The sequence below is a fragment of the Diadema setosum genome, chromosome 2 (genome assembly GCF_964275005.1).
Source record: "Diadema setosum chromosome 2, eeDiaSeto1, whole genome shotgun sequence".
Classification (NCBI taxonomy): domain Eukaryota; kingdom Metazoa; phylum Echinodermata; class Echinoidea; order Diadematoida; family Diadematidae; genus Diadema; species Diadema setosum.
The window spans coordinates 42572987-42594532 of NC_092686.1; the positions used below are offsets into that span (position 1 = coordinate 42572987).

General features: G+C 37.2%; 1 protein-coding gene across 1 annotated transcript; it reads right to left on the reverse strand.

Annotated features, from left to right (window-relative positions):
- Positions 1 to 1684: 1684 nt before the first annotated feature.
- Positions 1685 to 18876, reverse strand: LOC140245998 (plexin-A4-like). Its single transcript, XM_072325449.1, has 20 exons — positions 18827 to 18876; positions 18259 to 18358; positions 17323 to 17568; positions 16138 to 16326; positions 15501 to 15723; positions 15075 to 15214; positions 13849 to 13970; positions 13095 to 13163; positions 12262 to 12339; positions 11712 to 11778; positions 10691 to 10837; positions 9355 to 9508; positions 8664 to 8764; positions 8196 to 8295; positions 7599 to 7684; positions 4890 to 4985; positions 4082 to 4245; positions 3666 to 3804; positions 2555 to 2689; positions 1685 to 1771 (listed from the first exon to the last, which is right to left on the reverse strand). The coding sequence occupies exons 1-20, from the start codon at positions 18874 to 18876 to the stop codon at positions 1685 to 1687; spliced, it is 2493 nt and encodes an 830-aa protein (XP_072181550.1).
- Positions 18877 to 21546: the final 2670 nt, after the last annotated feature.

The window sequence follows — 21546 nt, forward strand, 5'->3', positions numbered from 1 at the left end:
ATATTGTGAATATTTCATTTTCATATTTTTTTTTTTTAAAGAAAAGAAAACAAAATTTTCACAAGTGAGCACCAGATCGCTGAATTTCAGGTCTGAAAATGCAAAATCTTCCTCGTGTGGGAGAGGCATACCCCCCCCCCCCCCTCCATACACACCCTTCCCCCGTTCGGTCGTTCCGCTCCCTCTCACAGATATTTCCATAAAAAAAAAAAAAAAAATGTTTTTATACTTTTAAGGTCTGATTTTCCGCCGAAAGTCGTCTGACAAACAAGCAAAAAAAAAAGCAATAAGAACAAAAAGTCTTTATGTTGTTGCTGCCACTTTTCTCCCACTTTATATTTCATGCAAAAGCCAAAAGAGTGGGGCATCCGATCCCTGTAAAGTGTGTGTGTGTGTGTGGGGGGGGGGGGCACAAAGCTTCTCCCCCCCCCCAACCCCCCACCCCCCACCCCCCAAAAAAAAGGCTGCGCCGGTCCGGTTATGGGCTTGTAATCGTGGTGATAGTGACCATCCCCCCCCCCCCCACTCCTCAGTATGGATTCACGGGCCGTTGCCACGTTGTGTGTTGCACCTTGATTTCTAGATTCTCCGATAAGAGCTTCTGCAAATTATTACACCGCCACCAACGTCCATATCGCCACAAGCGCACGATCTCGCAGCGTTCCAAATCCGGTTACTGTATATTCTAAACGGTCTGTGGGTAATTTTCATGCCTCTGAGTTGCGATCTCATACATCGTGGATTAGGATTAGCAACTATATTTCGGTATTTACAATTCTGTCGGTATCCCTTCATGCACTGTAGACTTTGCAATAAGAAAAGAAGAAAAAATAGGCACCTATGCTGGTATATCGATGTAGATTTTGATTCATCCAGGTAGTACAATAAAAGCGTCTATTCAATAGTTTTTTTGTTTGTTTTTTTGTTTTGTTTTTTATGGTGACTGCACGCCAGCCAGACAGAGCTGAAGAAGTGACTTGGACGAGTCACGAAACTGTTCTCTCAGTGATTTTCACTAGTAAGTCCAGTCGAACAGATTTAAAATACACGCTTTTATCACCTATGTTAGATTCGAAATAAATGCATACAAGAAAACCTTTCTATAATAACCGAAGGAAAAAAAAAATCCTTCTTCTGCACTTCATGCAAGTATTCTGGTACATGGTACAGTATAATATGGTACAAAAGTCTAATGCAAATTACTCTTGATTATTCAGCCAGCAAGTACAAAGTGTCGTTTATGATCTTGATGCTTGCACATGACTTTTCCCTACGGCAAATGCCTGCAGCCTATAAAACAGCCACAAAGTTTATGGGATTCTCGATTACCACTGATTACATGCTCGCAGGGACACTAGTGATCTCTTGTACCATTCTTTGGAACTCGGGGCTATTGAGATGCAGAAATATGGATTACTGAATAACCAACCAACTAACAGCTCTGCCTTGCTGGGATTATTCGTAACATGATAAATTAAATACATAAATCGTATTACAACTTCCACAGTTATTTTATGAGAAAATTAAAAGGTATATTTATGGAAATTACAAAGTATGAATGAGCTGGTCAGACAAAGCTTGGAAAGGTGAATGAACGCTGAGAAAAGCTGATGGTAGTGTCTTGACACTGGTAGAGCCAAACTGACGATCAAACAGACTGCCAAACACCGGAAGTCCTGTGTGCTTACTGAAGTATGTCTTGTAGGTCGTGTTTGGTCAAATTGAAGAGCTGTAGGAGTGCGGCGTGGTGGCTGAAGTGCCCTCGAAACTCCTATTCGATGGATTGAAAGAAAGTGTTAAGTCTCATTCTGTATTCAGAATTGTGGATGTCTGACTTGGATATTAGGATTTTCATAATGGACCCCATGGAAGACATATGGAAGACCCCGTTGAAGACCACCTAGTGTAGCTGAATATGGGATATCCAGCCATCTTCTCAGATGGAAAATGAAATAGATAAAAAAAAATTGCTGTGTCACTGTTGCGTTTGTGTGTGGGGGGGGGGGGGATCGCGTTCTTTTGATAACCGAGTTGCATAACTTTGCGTACTCATGGGTCATACGGCGAGAAAAATATAACGTTATTAAAGCAAGAATAGTAGACAGGAACTTTTAAATATCTTACATTCATATTAATCGACCTGCAGGCTACCCGAATTTACTATTTCACGTTGATTTGCAACTGGGACGAATGAATTTATAGGTGGGATTTTCAACCTATCTTTGTCAGGGCAGTGTATGTTTTTGATTCACAGAATACACCCATCTTTTGCTATAGCTTGCACTGAATAAGAATAAAGCTATTATTCTGGGTATCATGAACGAACTTGTAAATTTTATAGCAATCTCATATGGAGGTTAGAAGGAGTTACAACAAGATTTGACCAGCCCCTATAGTGAGATAATTCCAAATAGTAATCAATCATGCTTCGATCTCTCCTTGGTGATTCCGACATTTAAAGGCAGCTTATAGTTGAAGAAAGCAGTCTTGTATTCATAATCATCCGCATGCATTTACAAATACAATATCCACCAAAATTTGCTTCTCTTTTTACCTTTGTGACCAGTGCGCAGCCACTGTACAGCTTCGACTGGCGAACTTTGGGTAGACTTGCCACATCGTTACAGAACGTGGTCACCATGCGTGACTGGGGGGCGTAATCTACAAAGTAGGGTTGTTGTTTTGACGTCTGAAAGTAGAGATGATTATCGATAGTCATTCTTGCAAATACATGTACAAGAAAATATACTTATAGTAATCGTCATTATTTTTGTTTCACTTTCCTTGAACACGTAGACATATATTCAATAATAAATGATTTATTTCCGCAGTACATCAACTGGGAAAATTGAAAGAACCATTGTCTATTAAAGCGATGTGATTATGACATGAAAGAACTTGACTTCACATCTATCTTCAGTCAGGTTTTATATGTATGTATATATATATATATATATATATATATATATATATATATATATATACACACAAACGAAGAAACAAATTGGTAATGTATTTTTGGCCAGTAAAGCATGAGTTTATTTCGGCGTCCTACGCCTTCTTCAGTAATCCTGACAAAAAATGCATTACCAGTTTGTTTCTTCATTTTTCGTAGAGCCAATACGTGAAATCTCAAAATGTTTGGATATATATATATATATATATATATATATATATATATATATTTATATACATATATATATATATATACAGAAGTAATGAAACAAGTTCACTCGGTTGACTGCAGGTTCATCCGTATTTATTGCAACGCTGAGTTTCATGCAACCTCCATGAGATGCAATCATCAGGCAATAATTACATCCCAGAATATATTGAACAAGGCATTTGATTGTATTGCATTGTTGAATGGTATTATTTCTGGGATGTAATTACATTATATATAGTTATATACGTATATTTGCCCTTTATAAATACCCGTACATCTCAAGCAATGACAGCATCTTCGTATCTACATAATTATTCAGATTCGTCAGGTTGTCGTCTATAATATTTTGTCTTTGGGTGTCATTTGAAGGTTGATTGTGGGGCCAACATGGAAGAGGGATTATTTTCCGTTTCTGAGAAAATCTTTTCTGCTTTAGCGGTGGCAGCCAGCAAATCGTGAATAACTCCCACAAAACCAAGATACACCAATGCAGACGAACCTCTGGAGGTGTCTCGTCTCTCGTGGCGTAAAATATGGCATCAACGAGCACGTTCAGGCATTGGTCCGCTGGGTCTGACCTCGGCATGTCGAACAGAGAAGGAATGCTGGCGAGAAGCCCCACCCAGAACTGCGTCAAACTGGAAGGAATCACAGACACACAAACAAATATTGTGGGTTTTTACTGGCGAGTTTCTTGAATCGTACTTGAGAACGCGCGGAACAGATACCCCTGTGAAACCCATTCAGCGTTTCCAAATTCAGATGCACCTCCCAGGCTCAGAAAGTTATTAGAAAGCGACATTGATTACAAACAAAAGTTCTTCATCAGATAAATGTATCAATAACAGGCAAAGAAAAAAAATGTTCTATCAAATTGCCAATTAGGTGTTTCTGCATCATGAACGTTTTCATTACCAATTTCTCTTCCATCTTTCCGCCATGTAGGTCTCCATGCCAACTGCATATTCAATGGCCAGGTCATCGAAGATGTCGAAAAGATGCTTGACGGGAAGAGGGAGTTTAGATGGGAGCTTGAACATCGATTCCAACATGTACGTCACATATGGACCGACAGCAGCCTGTAAAGCGGGAAGATGAGTTCATAAACGGTAGTATGACCGGTAAAAATATATTTCATTCTATTTCATTTCATTTCATTTCATTTCCAACAACATAAGATATCAACATACACAATACCATAGTAGCACAAAATCATCACCATGTTTTAATAAAGAAATGTGCGAATTGACAATAAATACAGTGTCCTTTCTGATATAATTACAAATGCCATGGAAACTGATGAAAAGAAAAAAGAAATTGGTAATGGAAACGCTTTAAAATATATCTAGTTCCAATAGTGCCTTTCCGGTACAGTACAATGGTGTATGTCCTGCCATCTTTGCTTCATCAATTTGACAGATATTCACTAGTAGAAACTGGGCATTGTGAAGTAAAGTTTCTGTCAAACCTACAGAAAATAATGATTTAAATGATGTTGCTAGAATGAAGTGACATTTCATCCAGGAGTATTTGGTCGTGTAAAATGAAAAATAAAAAAGTGAAATATACCACTCGCAAAATATTTAATGAACTTGATTAGCGTCGTTACAAGAGACTAGATTGGATCTCGTCTATTCTGGACATGCGTATACATGTATAAAATGTTTATATCAATCTATCAATCAATCAATCAATATATCTTTTTGTCATGTCAATAGCTCACCTTTGTGGTAAGCATGTGAGGTATGGCAAGCTCTTTGCCCAGACCGGCGCTTCTCTGCCTGATGGGGTCTGACGTGCTGATGACGGCAATTTTGGTCTTATAGGAGCACATAAAACACATAGTTACAGATCATAGTCCGTTATGATGTCTTAGTACTTCTGGTATCAAACATTCATCCATATACAAAACAGATATCTATGCATTTCTACAATATCTATCTGTATTCTTCAAGAAGAAATACCTACAGCATTGCTTTTGCTGCTGCTTTTACAAATTACCAGTTAATATGGATCCTCTATCGAAGTCTGTTCAAACAAATAAAATGGATTATTTTCTGAGGACCGAACTCCTCCACACTTGCCTCTTTTTTGCATTTCTACACATTGGGCAGACGATCCGCAGTACCGTTTTTATTCTTGATTCTAATGATATATATATATATATATATATATATATATATATATATTTATATATATATATATAATATATATGAATATATACATCTTTTTCTCTCGCTGCATTCTTGATATTTCTTTATATTCCGCAATTCTTAATTTGTACCGACGTACTTTGTACTATGTTTGGAAATTTATATTTATTTCTTCCTGTCTATGCTGAACATGATTATCATAATGTGTCACTTTAGTACCTGCATTTTCATTCTATTGTGGGAAAATTTAATAAAATTGATGGGATCCTCCATTGCACAGAAGCAAAAATAATATTAGAAATATAAACTGCTACATGTCTTAAACATACTTCTTATTCAAACAGTGCGTATTATTTCTAAGGATTTTTTTTTTTTTGGGGGGGGGGGGTATTTCAGAGCAGGAAACTCGCAGTCGTGTCATGAAGTTAAATATATATATATATATATATATATATATATATATATATATATATATATATACAGTGATGGTAACCGCGCAGTTTGTATGTGCGCGTTTGGCGTAGCAACGACGCATCCATGGACTGGTTCCCTCCACGAAGAGCCAAAGATGAAAGGATGAAATCAGTTTAAAAAACATGACAAACATGAATCCCTGATAGCTTTTCAATGGACTTACATTGCCAACGTCATGCTCCGATTTACTATCACGAAGATAAACGGTTCAGAGACCCACCTCATCTTGTCTTTCACTGACGCAAACTCACTCCTCCGGCCCCCATAGAGACATCCCAGCCAGTAGTTGTGCCTTGTCCGTGATGGAATACTGTATCAGACTTTCCTGATAGTCAACGGTCTTTCCCGTAGTCAATCAGACTTTTCCTGATAGTCAATCAGACTTTACCTGATAGTCAACCAGCCTTTCCTGGTAGTCACTGATCAATAACGAACAGAAGTGAATGAGATTAAAACCTAAAATGGCATTAAAACGCTTTATCCTGGCGAGGAAAGCGCATGTTTTTGAAACAAGACACCAAACAGGTTAGTCATCGCATTCTTCATCAGCGACCAGGATGCGATGTGATGTTAGATTAAAAATCCGTTTCTGAAACAGAACATACACACAAGGGTATACGTCTGCTCCTGGTGGCAACAACTACCACCAGTTTAGACGCATTCCATCACAAGCAGGTTAGTTTTGAAATCCGTCCGACCAGGAGCAGACGTATACCCTTGTGTGTATGTTCTGCTTCAGAAACGGATTTTTAATCTAACATCACATCGCATCCTGGTCGCTGATGAAGAATGCGATGACTAACCTGTTTGGTGTCTTGTTTCAAAAACATGCGCTTTCCTCGCCAGGATAAAGCGTTTTAATGCCATTTTAGGTTTTAATCTCATTCACTTCTGTTCGTTATTGATCAGTGACTACCAGGAAAGGCTGGTTGACTATCAGGTAAAGTCTGATTGACTATCAGGAAAAGTCTGATTGACTACGGGAAAGACCGTTGACTATCAGGAAAGTCTGATACAGTATTCCATCACGGACAAGGCACAACTACTGGCTGGGATGTCTCTATGGGGGCCGGAGGTGTGAGTTTGCGTCAGTGAAAGACAAGATGAGGTGGGTCTCTGAACCGTTTATCTTCGTGATAGTAAATCGGAGCATGACGTTGGCAATGTAAGTCCATTGAAAAGCTATCAGGGATTCATGTTTGTCATGTTTTTTAAACTGATTTCATCCTTTCATCTTTGGCTCTTCGTGGAGGGAACCAGTCCATGGATGCGTCGTTGCTACGCCAAACGCGCACATACAAACTGCGCGGTTACCATCACTGTGGCAACAACTACCACCAGTTTAGACGCATTCCATCACAAGCAGGTTAGTTTTGAAATCCGTCCGACCAGGAGCAGACGTATACCCTTGTGTGTATGTTCTGCTTCAGAAACGGATTTTTAATCTAACATCACATCGCATCCTGGTCGCTGATGAAGAATGCGATGACTAACCTGTTTGGTGTCTTGTTTCAAAAACATGCGCTTTCCTCGCCAGGATAAAGCGTTTTAATGCCATTTTAGGTTTTAATCTCATATATATATAATCCGTTATTTTAATACAAATCTTCTATCGATTTCACTCTCTAACTCTATCACGAGCTGCATTAAAATGAAAAGTGACCATATCAGTGATAATCGGAAGTACGAGACGAGAAAATCTTGATACATTTTGTGCATTCTATGCATCATAAAGATGCTGAAACCTTACGGATTTCCTAACGTGTTCGGTCAGTCGAATCGGATGAAGGTGCAATGTTACTTACCTTCAGATGCATTGCTCCGTGGTTGCTCTTTATTTGGGTGGACGGACATGGGGCAGTTTCTGTCTCTGCAGGCTTTATACTCTCGTCTGAGAAATGACGTCATATTCATACAACATCAGAGCATTCACATCGAATACAAGCAACAATCAATACCCGCGTGAGCAATTATCTGTTGGTCTATGAAGATATCAATTCACTCACACGTGAATCAGTTCTGAATCTTTATACAGTGTACTTTCATTTAAAGAATATTACCATTGTTTCTTTCGTCAGTTTGTTCGTGGTTATGTAACTGTAATTGTTGGTTGTGTTTTTATTATGTAAGATGTATTTACATGTTATTCTGTATTTCCATTTGTCTTTACCTTGTATCTTCTGTATAATCCAGGAGGCAACCCAGGCATTTCATGTCACATTGTTTATGTACTAAAGAATGTTGAACTACAACTTTAACATCAAGATGAATCTATGCATAGCGATGTATGCTGAGCTAATGATATCTACGAGCTTTATACCTTTTAAAATAAATAATTTCAGAATCAAATTGTAGGAGAAATTTGTAACATACAATGAAAAAGGAATAGAAGAAAAACTCACATTTTCCCTCCGCAATAGAGTGGACAATAAGTTGTTGATATCCACTGGAATCCGGCATAGCTCCCTTTGGCCTAAGAGTGACTCGACATCCATGATCCAACTTGAACGAGAGAGAGAGAGAGAGAGAGAGAGAGAGAGAGATGAAGCTTTTTGATTAGAGCTTCCCAAAAAAGTGTCATAATAAAGGAATGATGTGATACAGAAACCGTCCAGACCAATGACCGACATTCACTGTTGAAACCATTATGTAAACGCGTATGTATTGTAAGCTTCATTCATCATCTTACTTTTACCTTGATATCATAAAGGTCAATTGAGACTGGGCCGGTTTTCATTTGCTGATTGGACATGTTGGAAATTAAGTTTCTGAAAATAACATTTTGTTAAAGGAAACATAACATAAGGAAGTAAGTAGAACAACGACACGTCAGCTAAGCTGATGCCGCGTAAAATGCCTATGGCGCTTACCCCATACGTCTTTAGCGTATTCACACGCCCCGAAACATGGCCGCCAGTTCCTTCGTCCTCGTCTCGTAAGATCAGGTATGTCCCGGCGTCTTTCAGCCAAACTTGGGAGTGTGGAATAGTGGAGGAAACTTGACCATCAAAGTCTGGATTGTATCATATTTTCGCTATTCTCCAGAAACTGATCAAAGACTGAACATTACAGGTTCTTGACCTTAATCGGTAATGAATACGATGAAAACTCTGTTATATTCAATGTTGCACAGAAGTAATGGCATATAGAACTAGTGTTCTTCTACACTAACTTTTGTATCAATGATTTTACATGGTACTTTCATATTCACATACATTTTAAGTTGAAAAAACAAAATCTGCGTTAATTCGACGAAACTAACCAACCCATCTCTGTTCCGAATCCGGATTCAAGCTACTTAACTACAACTCTGCCACCACTCTGCAGTGCGCTGATCTTCAACTATGAAGAAGAAGAAGAGGAGGAACTACTATACCCACTATTATCCGTCGTGTAATTGTCCATTGGAAGCGTTGAGTAGAGAAATGTATGCAATGACATCAATTCACATCAATCATCAAAGAGTGTCTAGTCAAGAAAAAGTCAGGGTCAACGTGAATGAATTGTCGCGTAATTCATGTGTTCAACGATCAAAGGTTATTCGTATAACTATAGACATACCTACATCCAGAGCGTCGCCATTTCTAGGGAGAAGACACTCTCCAGCATTCCAGATAGAATCTAGGATTTTCTGTTTTGCCTGTCCAACGCTATCAGCATCCAAGACCTTTACGTTGAGGAAGGCATTGTCATCTTCATCAACGACGAAAAGCGTCTGGAAGAAAAAAAAAAGAAGAAAAATTTATCAGTTTACTGAGACAAATTCTACTTGCATGAGTATGCTTCTCAACATGGCAAATGGATAAGACACAATACACCCGTGGACACTTTGTTAGAAAATCGCAGCCAAGCGACTGACGGTGCTCGTTGTTCCAAATGTTCGTTACTGCAAACAAACAGAATTCTTATATCAGTGAGAATATAAAATAGGGTACGTTTATCCGAGTGCTTTCAAGTTCAAACCGAAGGTTTGTTATTCTGGCTGTATATCAATTTTTTCCCAGTAAGTGTAACAGAGTTCGGTCTACTGATTGACGTAAAAAAGCGCTTTAGTAGTTGCCATGATAAAAGAAATCATGCGCGTACGTACTCGAAAAGGATTCGAATCTACAACCTCCTGATCTCCGGACGAGTTTCATCTTCACCGGACCATCGAGCTTCCGCCCGACAATAAGCACTGGTTCAAATCCTTACAGCACGCAGCGGATACTGCGAAATTATTCAAATTCATCAAAGTTATACTTCCGTCGAGATGTTTTTATAGTAACTGATTGACAAATTGCCCCACTATCGACGTAAATAATACGTCGATGTTGTTCAATCAGTTGCAATAAAAAACATCTCAACAGAAAAAATTCCTGAATTTGAATGAATTCGGACTATTATGGATTCGTTTCTTCGATAATGAAAAAAAAAAATATGTTCGATAATCCGAGAATCAAATAATACCAGAGTTAAATTAAGATAGGTATTCCAATAATGAAGTAAGGTTCATTAATCTAAAAAATCTGCGTGACGTTGCTGTCTGGCTGTCATGGGGAAAGGGGCTGATTTATTATATTACAGAAAAACACGAAACAAACACACACACATACACACACACACACACACACACACACACACACAGTGTTGTAGATATCCAGGGTTGTGTTTAATATCGACTTTTTATGAATTCTATCAGCCGTAAGTGAACTTTTTATAAAGTCAGTAGAGACTGTTCTGTCTTGGCATATAACCAACCAGATGTCGGCGTTTTGAAAGTGAGAGGTAAATAAATGTAAAGAGTAAATTTCATGTCTTTTTAATTTCCGATGAAGAGTCAGTTCGGATTCAAGTCAATTCAAAACCGAATTCTTTGAAACGCTGGAGAATTTCCTTCATGTCTGCAGATATTTACCACTTCTTGGAAGCCGATATCCTGATCGAACAAGCGATTGTAATCCAGCGTGAAATAAGCCTCGCCAGTAGTAACATCGACAGGTCCTTTTTCACACTGCGTCTTCATTGCTTGATACAACATAAACATCGGGTACAGCATGTGCCTCTGAGTGTAAGAAGATATCGAAACTTAAAGTACATCATATATATTAAAGCGACTATTTACCATTTGCAGATGAAAAATAAATAGTTCTTCGAAATAAATCTAAATCATGAGTTAGGGATAGAAAGAACCAACGTAAAAATGTTAATCGGTATAATCAATGTTAAGTAACGTTAAATATACAAAATATGAACAATAGTTTTATTAAAATCGTTTGTAAAATAAATCGTCTACAGTTATGGTTATTTAAAAAGTTGTGATATTTCCTCATATTTGTGGCTTTATTGTGATTTTTTTTGTTGATACGGTATTATGTTTTGTGATACAATTGAACTATGCATATGCATCAAATGTGAAACTCAAAACATTTTTTAATCACTGCTTCCGATGGTAAACAGTGGCTTTAAGGACTGTTAAGATTACGCACATCGAACCACGCGCATTGATTGACCTGTCCCTATAACCATGCTAATATTTGTTGTGTAAGTTGTTTTTATTGTTGCTTCTGTCCACTGCACTTCTCAAGCAAAGTCATCGAAATACGCTATAGACGGACAGAGTCACGAGAATAGCAACAACTTCTTCACAGAAGATATTTGTATCGTCTTTTTGATAACGTGCAGATCTTTTATACTTGAATAATTCCTTGTGTAGGAATAGAAAACATAGCACATGATGTCATAACGCTGCTTCACACCACGGTGTCACACCGCACACTCACACACTATGTAAACGATAGTGTAACACTAGTAATGATATACAAAATATAGTTTGCTGTCAATAATATTGATCAAGTTCCAATGTACTATGATAGGAAACGTAATATCCTGGTGACATAAAAAGGACGATAAAAACAAGAACAACAATTTATCCAGACCTTAATGTATCCGTACATGCACAGGGCGATCCAGTTGGTGACCAACTTATTTACGATGGAATCCGGCCTTACACACACAACACAAAACAAACAAAAAGCAGAAAAAATGAAGTTAAAATTTTGCTTACCAGATAATATCCCTATCAATGATTTCAATGATATTAGTAAAAAGTCATGTAACGTATTAACACGCTTCATCAAGATAAATTCGACACAATTTTTTTTAACGTGTTTATTTAATTACGTGTTCATTAAAAGAGAAAATAAGCAGGCGTTACGGAAATGCATTTGAATCAAATGCTTTGATCACATGACAAACGGGATATCAGTTGATTAAAAAAAACACCATGAAATTTTAATACTTCAATATAAGGTATATGAGGCATAAAAGGTTTTGAAAATGTTTTCGGGCCATTGAGATAACAGGAAATATAAGCTTTTCTGGTCCCTTTGGTGAAAGAAAAGTCACAATTGTACTGACAGTCTATAATAGGACTAAATATTTAGAATCGGAGAAGTTGCATGATTCCTTCTTTCTCATATTTCTTACTTGCCAAACAAGCGTTCCAATCTGCCCGAAGATCTTGCTGTTGTTTTGACCCTATCTCGAACCAGCAATGATATCAACCTTGTTGATACAAAACGGTTACATTAGAGGGAAAAGTAAATAAAGCACATGCAAGTAGAGAAGCATTATGCAACGATTCAGACATTGTGTTATTACATATACATTGATTTCGTGCGCACAACTGCAAAATAATATATGTGCCTTTTCATTTACAATACTATTATCATTCTGAGACAATTTTTTTTTTTTTTTTTTTTTTTTTTTTTTTTTTTTTTTTTTTTTTTTTACAGAAAGTCAGTGGTGTTCATCTTGTAAAAGTGTGCTAGTCGGGAAAGCTTACCGAAACAGGAATTGAAACACCTACTCAAACTGATATACATAAACATTTTTATGACAGCATGTTGATCTAGCCACTGTCACGCAACTACGTTTATGCTGACAATATTTTGCTGATATTATATGGACAAACAGACAAAATAAGTCATATTATAGTGCGTATCTCATATTATGACCTCACACAGGCACCAAGAGTAAAAGTAAATACCAGAGTGAAATTGACATACCTATACTCAAAAACAAAGGCAGCCAAATATTACTTTGTTGACACCAGTTCAAAATGACATCAAATCGTTCGGTGGGCATCTCATCAATATTCCTATGTACGGGATGACGCCTTAAGATAATCTTTGTAAGCAAGTAGGACTCAAAAGATTTCCATCTTAATGCATCCATGCCGGCACTTTTCATAAATATGTCTGAGTATAATGCGTCCAGAAGGGTTTCATTACCGCTTAATTAAGCTTAAATCAACTTACTTTGAAAAGTAGATGCTCTTGCCCTCACTCAAGTAGGCTAAAGACAGAAGTGATGCAATCAGTTCCCTGCTGATGAAAATTGATATGAACGCTGTCTTTATTTCATTGAAGCTCTTGTGTTGTAAAATATCACAATGTCAAATCTTCATTGCTTATAGCAGAATAAGCATATTTCCCCCTGTGAACATGTCATTTTCTTAAGTTTTATATATCTCAGTATGTGTCTAGATGTTTTATACGCATTCTTGCCAGTCTTAAACGCCAGGAAAATATTTTGCAAATGGTTTCAGTGGAAATGGATAAACCGCCCAGACGCTGTTCACTGCGATTGAAATCATGTTATTTAATACGCTCCTTCAGTTTCCGCTGTTAATGTTAGTTAAAAAACAGTGAAATTTATGAAATTCTTTTGCACGCCAAATCATTCCAGTCATGCTTTATATACATAGTCGTAAATAAGTAGTCACTAAGACATCAATGATTTCAAAACGGGGCTTTTTTTTTCACACGTAATCTGAAAACTGCAGATGAAAAAGGAAAAAAAAAAATGATTGGCTATAAACTCGGAACAAATAGATTACAAAACACACTCCATTGACAAAAACTGTAAGCGCTTTGAACAGAAACATTGTTACTCTTGCATCGAGAACTATCAGTTTTGATTTATCTTTGTCTTTTTTTTTATTGATATCTAGATTATTGGGCCATTGATAAATGGTCTTGAGAGGACTTATTTGCATTAATTAGTACTTACTTCGTAGGTTGTCTGTTTTGACTTTTCACATCAAGAACTTTTATGACGTCAACAACTGTGTCTTCGTTCTTCAGCGACCGATAAAAAGACATCAATGACTGTTCCATGAAGTCTTCCATATACTGTGACACACGAAAAAAGAAAAGAAAAAAAAAGAAGAAGATAAAACCAGTGGGAAACACAGGCAAGAAAAGAGCATGGTTGGACATGTCACAGATGTCTCGTTTTGTTTGTTTGTTTGTTTTTTCCCAAAGTGGCAGTGACCGCAGATATCTCGACATGTGGACAAGTGTAATTGTGTGGCATTTTTTCATGCACTGGCCAGTAGGTTTTACAACTTTTTGTCTTGTAGCCACGATCATACTTTGTTTGTTGTTGAGCCTGTAGCTACTTTAGTCGCAACCAAAATAATACAGATTTGTGATGTATTTACTATACGTTACAGGAAGGAGAGAGAAAAATAAGATCCGTCTATCAGCGGGAAGAAGTTCTTATAGTTCGGATGAAATTTACAATAACGCATGCAGTCAAATAGCGCGATCATTTATGCATTGAAAATGAGAGTAAATTTCTGAGCTTCGGCCGGTCTCTTCTGCATGGCGTACATGAAGCAATTGAGAAGTGAAGACTTTATAAATGAAAACATTGTAAAATGTGTGTTTCAATTAAAGGGGACATCTAGTCCAAACGGTCAATATGAATATGCAAATGGCAAAGTGACCATGTCATGCCCTCACAACTTGCCATATAGCTTGTATATATATATATATGTATATATATATATATATATATATATATATATATATATATATTAATTTCCAGTTTTTCATCAAACGCAATTATGCCCGAGGCTCAAATCCTGGTATATCTAACTGATCACGATTCTGAAGTTATTCAATCAGGAATATCATCATGTTTCAGACTCCAATGACAGAAACATTGAATTTTCGTCATTTTTTTTTTTTGTACACAATGAATGGAAAATTGTGAGGGTATGACATGGTTAGTACACTTATTTGCATATTCATATCCACGGTACAAGAACTGTATGTTTTGCTGAAATTAGCAAAACTTCAAAATGTCATAACTTCCCTATTTTCATCCGATTTGAGTCGATTTTTTTTTTTACGTTGAACTCGTTAGATTTTACTTTTTTTTATCAGACTTTATATTTGGACTGGATTTCCCCTTTAAAGTGGCAAAATTCCCTCTTGAGTTTCTCCTACCTCTGGATCGGATGTCTCAGGACGGACTCCAAGTCCACCAAAGAGCATGACTGTCACGTACTGGTTGTGATCTCTGAATGGGATGTCATACTTCTTGACTCTCTCGTCCACATTCGTCAGCTCGAGTTTAGTATCAGGCACTAAAAACAAACAAAGAAACAAACAAACAAATAAACAAACACCATAGAAAGAAAGAGTGTTCATGATACATTCGCCTTTCACCGAAGGGGATGTATCACTGCATATTGACGGTACATAAATATTTTATGAACGCATGTCGAAAACAACATAACAACATAAGTCACAATCATTTTGTTTTGGATGGAGACAATCTCTACACTCCAAATATATTGAAACAGAAACTGATTCAAAAGACAGAGAGTATAACAATTGGGTAGCAACTGAATACTATTTCGTTCAACATACCTTCTCTTAGTCTTGATCTCAGTCGTCGTCGTCCTAGCTCTAATTCTTCTCTTACTTGATTTGCTTCTCGCCTCTTCTTAGTAAGCCTCCGTCCGACAACCACAAACACAAACAGCATGACAAGAATGGCGACGGCCATTACTGATATGACTATCGGCAGGATATTCAGTTCTGAATTTGTCTTGACAAAACCTGGCAGGAACTCCAAATTTCCATTAACGACCTGAAAATAAAACCCAACACGTAACATCTGAGCATGTTTCTTCGAATGCTGCAAAATACTTTGATATTTTCAAAAGAAGGGCTGAAATATATCAACGGAAGTGTCAGGTACCTGAGCATTGTTAATTACCTGATCAATTCTACAAGAACATGATAGACGTCACTTAATGTGGAGCCTTCTCCAAGGATTCCAGTATAGTCACCAGGCACGGGAAGTTGGAAAGGTACGAAGCAAATCAAGCTGATATACTTATCGGGACCAATCAATACTTATATGTCCTCTTTATTGCTGCCTAGGTCTATGTTTTCTTCTCATAAGCTCAATAAGATGACAAATAACTATGACATCTGCATGCGACAGGAACAGTGAACCATATTACCATATACAAATCTTTATGAAAAACGACCGACTCACGTGGACTGCTGGAAGATTTCTTGTCACTCCTCCCCCTAGAGAACCATTTCTAAATCCTCGCGTTGGTGCACTGTCTGGCATCTTGCATATCAGCTTTTCGCTTTCCAAGATTTGGACATCACATTTACCGTCTCCGCCGATAAAGACCTGCACATCATCTTTACTGCTGGCAAGGTCAAGATTACTGCCCTGAATATACAAAATGTGGATGAAGGAAAACAAATGAGCAGTGAAGCAAAGCCAACAGAAAGTTGAAATGAAAAGAGAACACCCACTAGGGTTATTAAAATAAACTTTAGAATTAGTGCTAAACTTTCCATGATTCTATATGCATTGAACAAAGAATAATTACCACAAAGGTCATGTTTAATTCTATGATACTGCCAACGCACCCATCACTTCTTTATAGAGTAGAATTACAACGCAATCTATGTAAAATGCCATACATTTGATTTTAAATATCGCATTTGAAAATACATTTGTTTCGAGAAAATCCTTGAACAGGCTAAATCCCTGCTAGAGAATGTTGCTCATCTTACGTCTAATACCGACGACAGGCGACTGCCTTGCACTTGTACTGTGTGTGGGACATACAATTTGAAAACTCTTTGTACCTTCAGTATTCAAACTAAGATGTAATGCAACATATTTTTCGTAATCACAAAAATATAATCCTGCTCATGTTAAAGGGATGGTATAGTATTGGTGGAGATGAAGATTGAGCTTTCAACTTTTTTCACCTTTTTCATACTACGAAAGCACTTATGAAATGTTACTGAGCATATACCATTCTAAGAGGAATTGAAAGTTTATTTCCTGAAAATCGGTTTTGAGATGGCTGAGATATTGAAAAACAAAGTAAAGCAAAGCAATCCTAATTAATGGTGGGATCCAACTTTTATTAGCTTTGCTTTGTTTTGGATATCATAGCCATTTCAAAACCTACTTCCATCAAATAAACGTTGGATTTCTCTTGGAATCACTGCCCTTTCATATTCAATAAGAGGTTTTTCATTATCTTACCAAAAAAAAAAAGTTAGAAACCTAAGTATTTTCAGAGATCAATTTGAATGGGATAAGACAAAATACAACTTCCTTCTCAAGCATCACGTGGTCTGCACACAAATAATTTGCCACAACATGAACGACATTTTAATTGATTTCACTTTCATTGGCAAGTCTTACCTTAAGTTCTAGCAAGTTGTTTTCAGGCAGATAGAAAATTAAATCTGGTCCATCAAACTTGTAGTAAACTGGATCTGGAAAGTACGTGATGATATCACTCCAGTTGATGACAAAACCATCAAAGTCAAATTGTAAGGAGGCCGTAAGACCTTCCTCAGACTGTCTTCTCCTCCGTAGTGCTGTGTCCCCGGGATATGGCGGAGAGGGACAGCTAAGGAGAGTTGCACTGCCATTACCATTACAAATCTGAAAAGAAAGGCAAACAGAAGTACAATAAATCATATTTCAGAGTTTGACATTTTGAATTACATTGTAGTTTATAATTTTTCTTAGGAGATAGCAGTATAGATATTTGCCAAAGCAAGTTGTTGTCATTACGTATAAACTAAACAGTAGAAAATTTTCGGGGAAAAAATCTTTCTTGTGGTTGTGGCATTGACATAAAGAAGATATTACATCACTATTGGATTATGCAAGTGTAGAAATATAATACCAAAACCGAATTATAAATTCTAATCACGTTGCTAATTATCTACTCTACGCATCCTTTCTGAAAGCTTGACATGCTTTCATTTCTGTATCTTCCATTAATATACAATGCAGAGCAAGGACTGCTGGCCTTGTATTCAATCACGCCAAAATGGCCTGTCCCATCAAGCTCTTTCAATGAAGTCAAATCGTATTTCCTGAACAATCAAATACTAGCGAATATACGGGTAATGTCACCAGGGAGTTAGTATTTCGAATTCATGGAAGATATCATTTGAAGGCAATTGGGAGAGCTTCCAGAAGACAGATGTAAGAATTCTTGTTGTGCAAAATAAATAACTACATGCTCGTTGGAATTGCCGATGAGGGGCTACAACTTAATCAACTGACTAATTTACTCGAAACATTTAGTGCAAACAAAACAGAAAAAAAAAAACATGTACAGACCGCTAACGTCTCTGCTCCAGTAGCTTGTGATACTGCCTTGATGACTGGCATCTGAATCAAGTCAAATCTTTCTCCAGTGACCGTTACATATAGTCCTCCCCTAAATTGATATAATCAGGTAGATGATCACACTATGCTGCTGTGATAAATGTAAAAATTCCGAAAATTTCTTAGTATTCAATTATTTAAGATCTATCTCGATCCCGGAGCATGAAGAACATTCCCAAAATAAAGCATCAGGATAACTTGTGTTAGAATCATAGCTATAAGAATCTTTTACAAGCTTTATCATATCGTAGTGGCTTTTGTATTTAGTGTATAGCGAGTTGCAACGATCGTATGACCATGTGCTTGCTCACTTTGTGTCATGCTTACACAGAACTTTAAACTGGTGTAGTATTATGATTCTTATACTCCCTGTTTATGGCCTATATTATGTCATAGTATATAATAGTTTCTGTAGTTGAACGTGTATGGTATTCCGCTAGTTAATAAAACTCAAGGAATCCCATCCAAGTACTTCTGTAATTGGAAATGAAATCTATACCATGCTGATCCATTAACTTACGACATAATTGACTGTGTCCCGTCCAAGCCAGTGATAACTGGGTTGGGCATGAAGGTAAACACATCAACTGTTGTCAGCTGTGTTCCATCAAAGGTCATAGTCAAAACGTAACTGTCCTCTGAAGATTCTGTGGTTGTACAAGATGTTTCATTCAGACTACGAGCACTGTGGGAAAACAGAGCAGTTGATTTTCTTTCTGTTACTCCCCACTACATTGCATCATAATAGATCGTAATCATTGTATCTACAGATGAAGTAACAAAAAACAAAGAAACAGTCTGGGATTTGAACCCTTTACTTTACTGCTTACAGGGCTAAGACTGCCAGCTGTGCTGAAGCCATTTCAAGACAGTAGCACAATGGATTTGGAATGAATACCAAATGCCCTCAGATCTCTGTGATAATGTGTATTAGTCTTCAGTTGCTTCATGCATGAGGAGTGTTTTTTTTTTTTCATAGAGTGTGCAATCTTTGGGATTTTTTGTATTGTTTTGCTTTTACTCTTGGTAGTATCAAGATGAAGTTGGAGCAGTTACCCATGTCTTACATCTATAATTGCTTACACTTATTGAAAAAAAAAATCATCTTCTTCAATGATATACGAAGATCATCACCCAGGGTATTATTGCCCCAAATGCATTTCATGGTTTCACTGTAAAAAGGGAGTCTGTACGGTTATTTAGAAATGCCATCTTTTTGTTTAAAGTAAAAAAAAAAAACACAAACAAATGCACTTAATCCTAAAAATATCACCAGGAGCATATGTGTCCACTCAAGCATTTCTCATTTTAAAGACAGTTTTGCAATATTTCTCAATATTAACAGAGAAAATAACGAAAACTTTGTCACCAGCTTTTCCTTTTAAAGTGCATAGACATAATATGAACGAGTTGATAAATAGGCCTACCAGTTTCCGTTAATGATAACGAAAAAAAAAAGAAATCTATATCTAAGCCTCCTACTTCGGCCATTAATGTTAATTAGAATTTTTTAGAATTAGAAAATTCACCAATATCTCAAAGTACACAAGAGCTTGGTTAAAACTGACAGGAAGCTCAGGACACCGTGTCATGGAAGTTGTCAGCTCTGACAAGTTGTGAATTCTTGATAATCACCATGGTTACAGTCAGGCACCAGAGCTTCTCAGCCAATCAAAACCAAGGACTTTACCGAAGTTGTCAGAGACTGACAACTTGTCAGGGCTGACAACTTTCATGAAACGGTGCCCTGATGTCAGAGGAGCCAGCACTGCCAAGTCATAATTGATAATAAAAATCAATTTCACTTTTAATGAAAGAAAAATTCAACCTCCTGTTCTAGTCAGGTCATTCATGCAACTCCTGTGTAAGAATGTTCACCAAGATTAAAGGTCAAGGAAATAGTACTGCTAAAATGACACACATTCCCCGTCTTCTTGCCAAATGATCGTTAAAACACGAGTAGTTGTCCTCATGGATATTCAGTGTGAATACGCCCACATGCAACTTTCTAATGTCAACTCACATATCAATACATTCTGCATCTCCGAATCGGGCTATTACATTCCTTCCGGACGTGAAGAAATCTCCAGAAATCGTGACTCTGGTTCCACCTGCTGCTGGTCCCTCTGTCGGAGTGAATCCACTTATCATTGGATCCTTTGGTAGAACACACATGAACAATGTCTTGTATGGGTAATCAAAGGTACTCAATGAACGTATTACTGTGGCTTTATCAGACTCGATCTGTTAATCAAGACACTGGAATCCCGCATCAGCACAAAGGCGCTGGTCATGTGTTGCATATGTATGCTCCTCTGAATAGTAACCCCTCAGGGTTAGTCGTTGTAAAATATACAATGCATAACACAATATAAAGGTGCTGTCAAATGTTTATATAGTTGCTAGTACGAGCTGTACAAACTCCCCTCGATCTATGATGAATCATGTCCCAGAAATATAATATTTTTGATATGGTGACAGTTATACATTCTCAGCTCATACTGTAGAATAAAAGTAGAGGACAGCTGTAAGCATGAAATTCCCTAACAATTTTATTTTAAAACAATACAACATGAAGTTAAATAGAGTTCTATATACTTCATATCAAAAGATGTCTTTTAGACATTAATTCTTTGTGATTAAGAATGTTATCTTGAAATTCCTTTTAAGTGTGGTGTCCATGACAAACGTTTCAAATTCTCCTTTGGATTTGTCCGGAGAATTAACTGCAGTTTTATCAAATTGTGATTACAAGTAGGAGAAAACTACAAAACACACTTACTGTGTACAGAAACTCGTCTTCACTGCTTGCCTCTCTCACTTGACTATCCAGAGTGACTATGAGGTCAATTTGTCCCTCCACTATTTGACCTGCTCTTCCTGTCAAACAACTGACACTAAAAAGCGATCAATATGTGGAATGAATTGTACGCAGTATAAGCTCAAATATGCAGGGGAGAAATGACTCGTTGAACTCAACCAGGTGCTTTGCTTTTATGATAAGATAAATAAACACACACACCCACACACCATCTCACACAAAGATGCGTTTTAACACGTCATATTTTTCTCACCTCTCTGAACAGGGCACATTTGTTTGTGAAAGAAGATAACTTTTGTACCAAATACAGTGCCCAGGAAAGTTGAAAATTCCACAGGTATCATGACATTCTATATGAGTTTAAAAAGTCACCTTCTCAGCGTCACATTCAAAGTAAAAGAACGAAACACCCGAGTGAG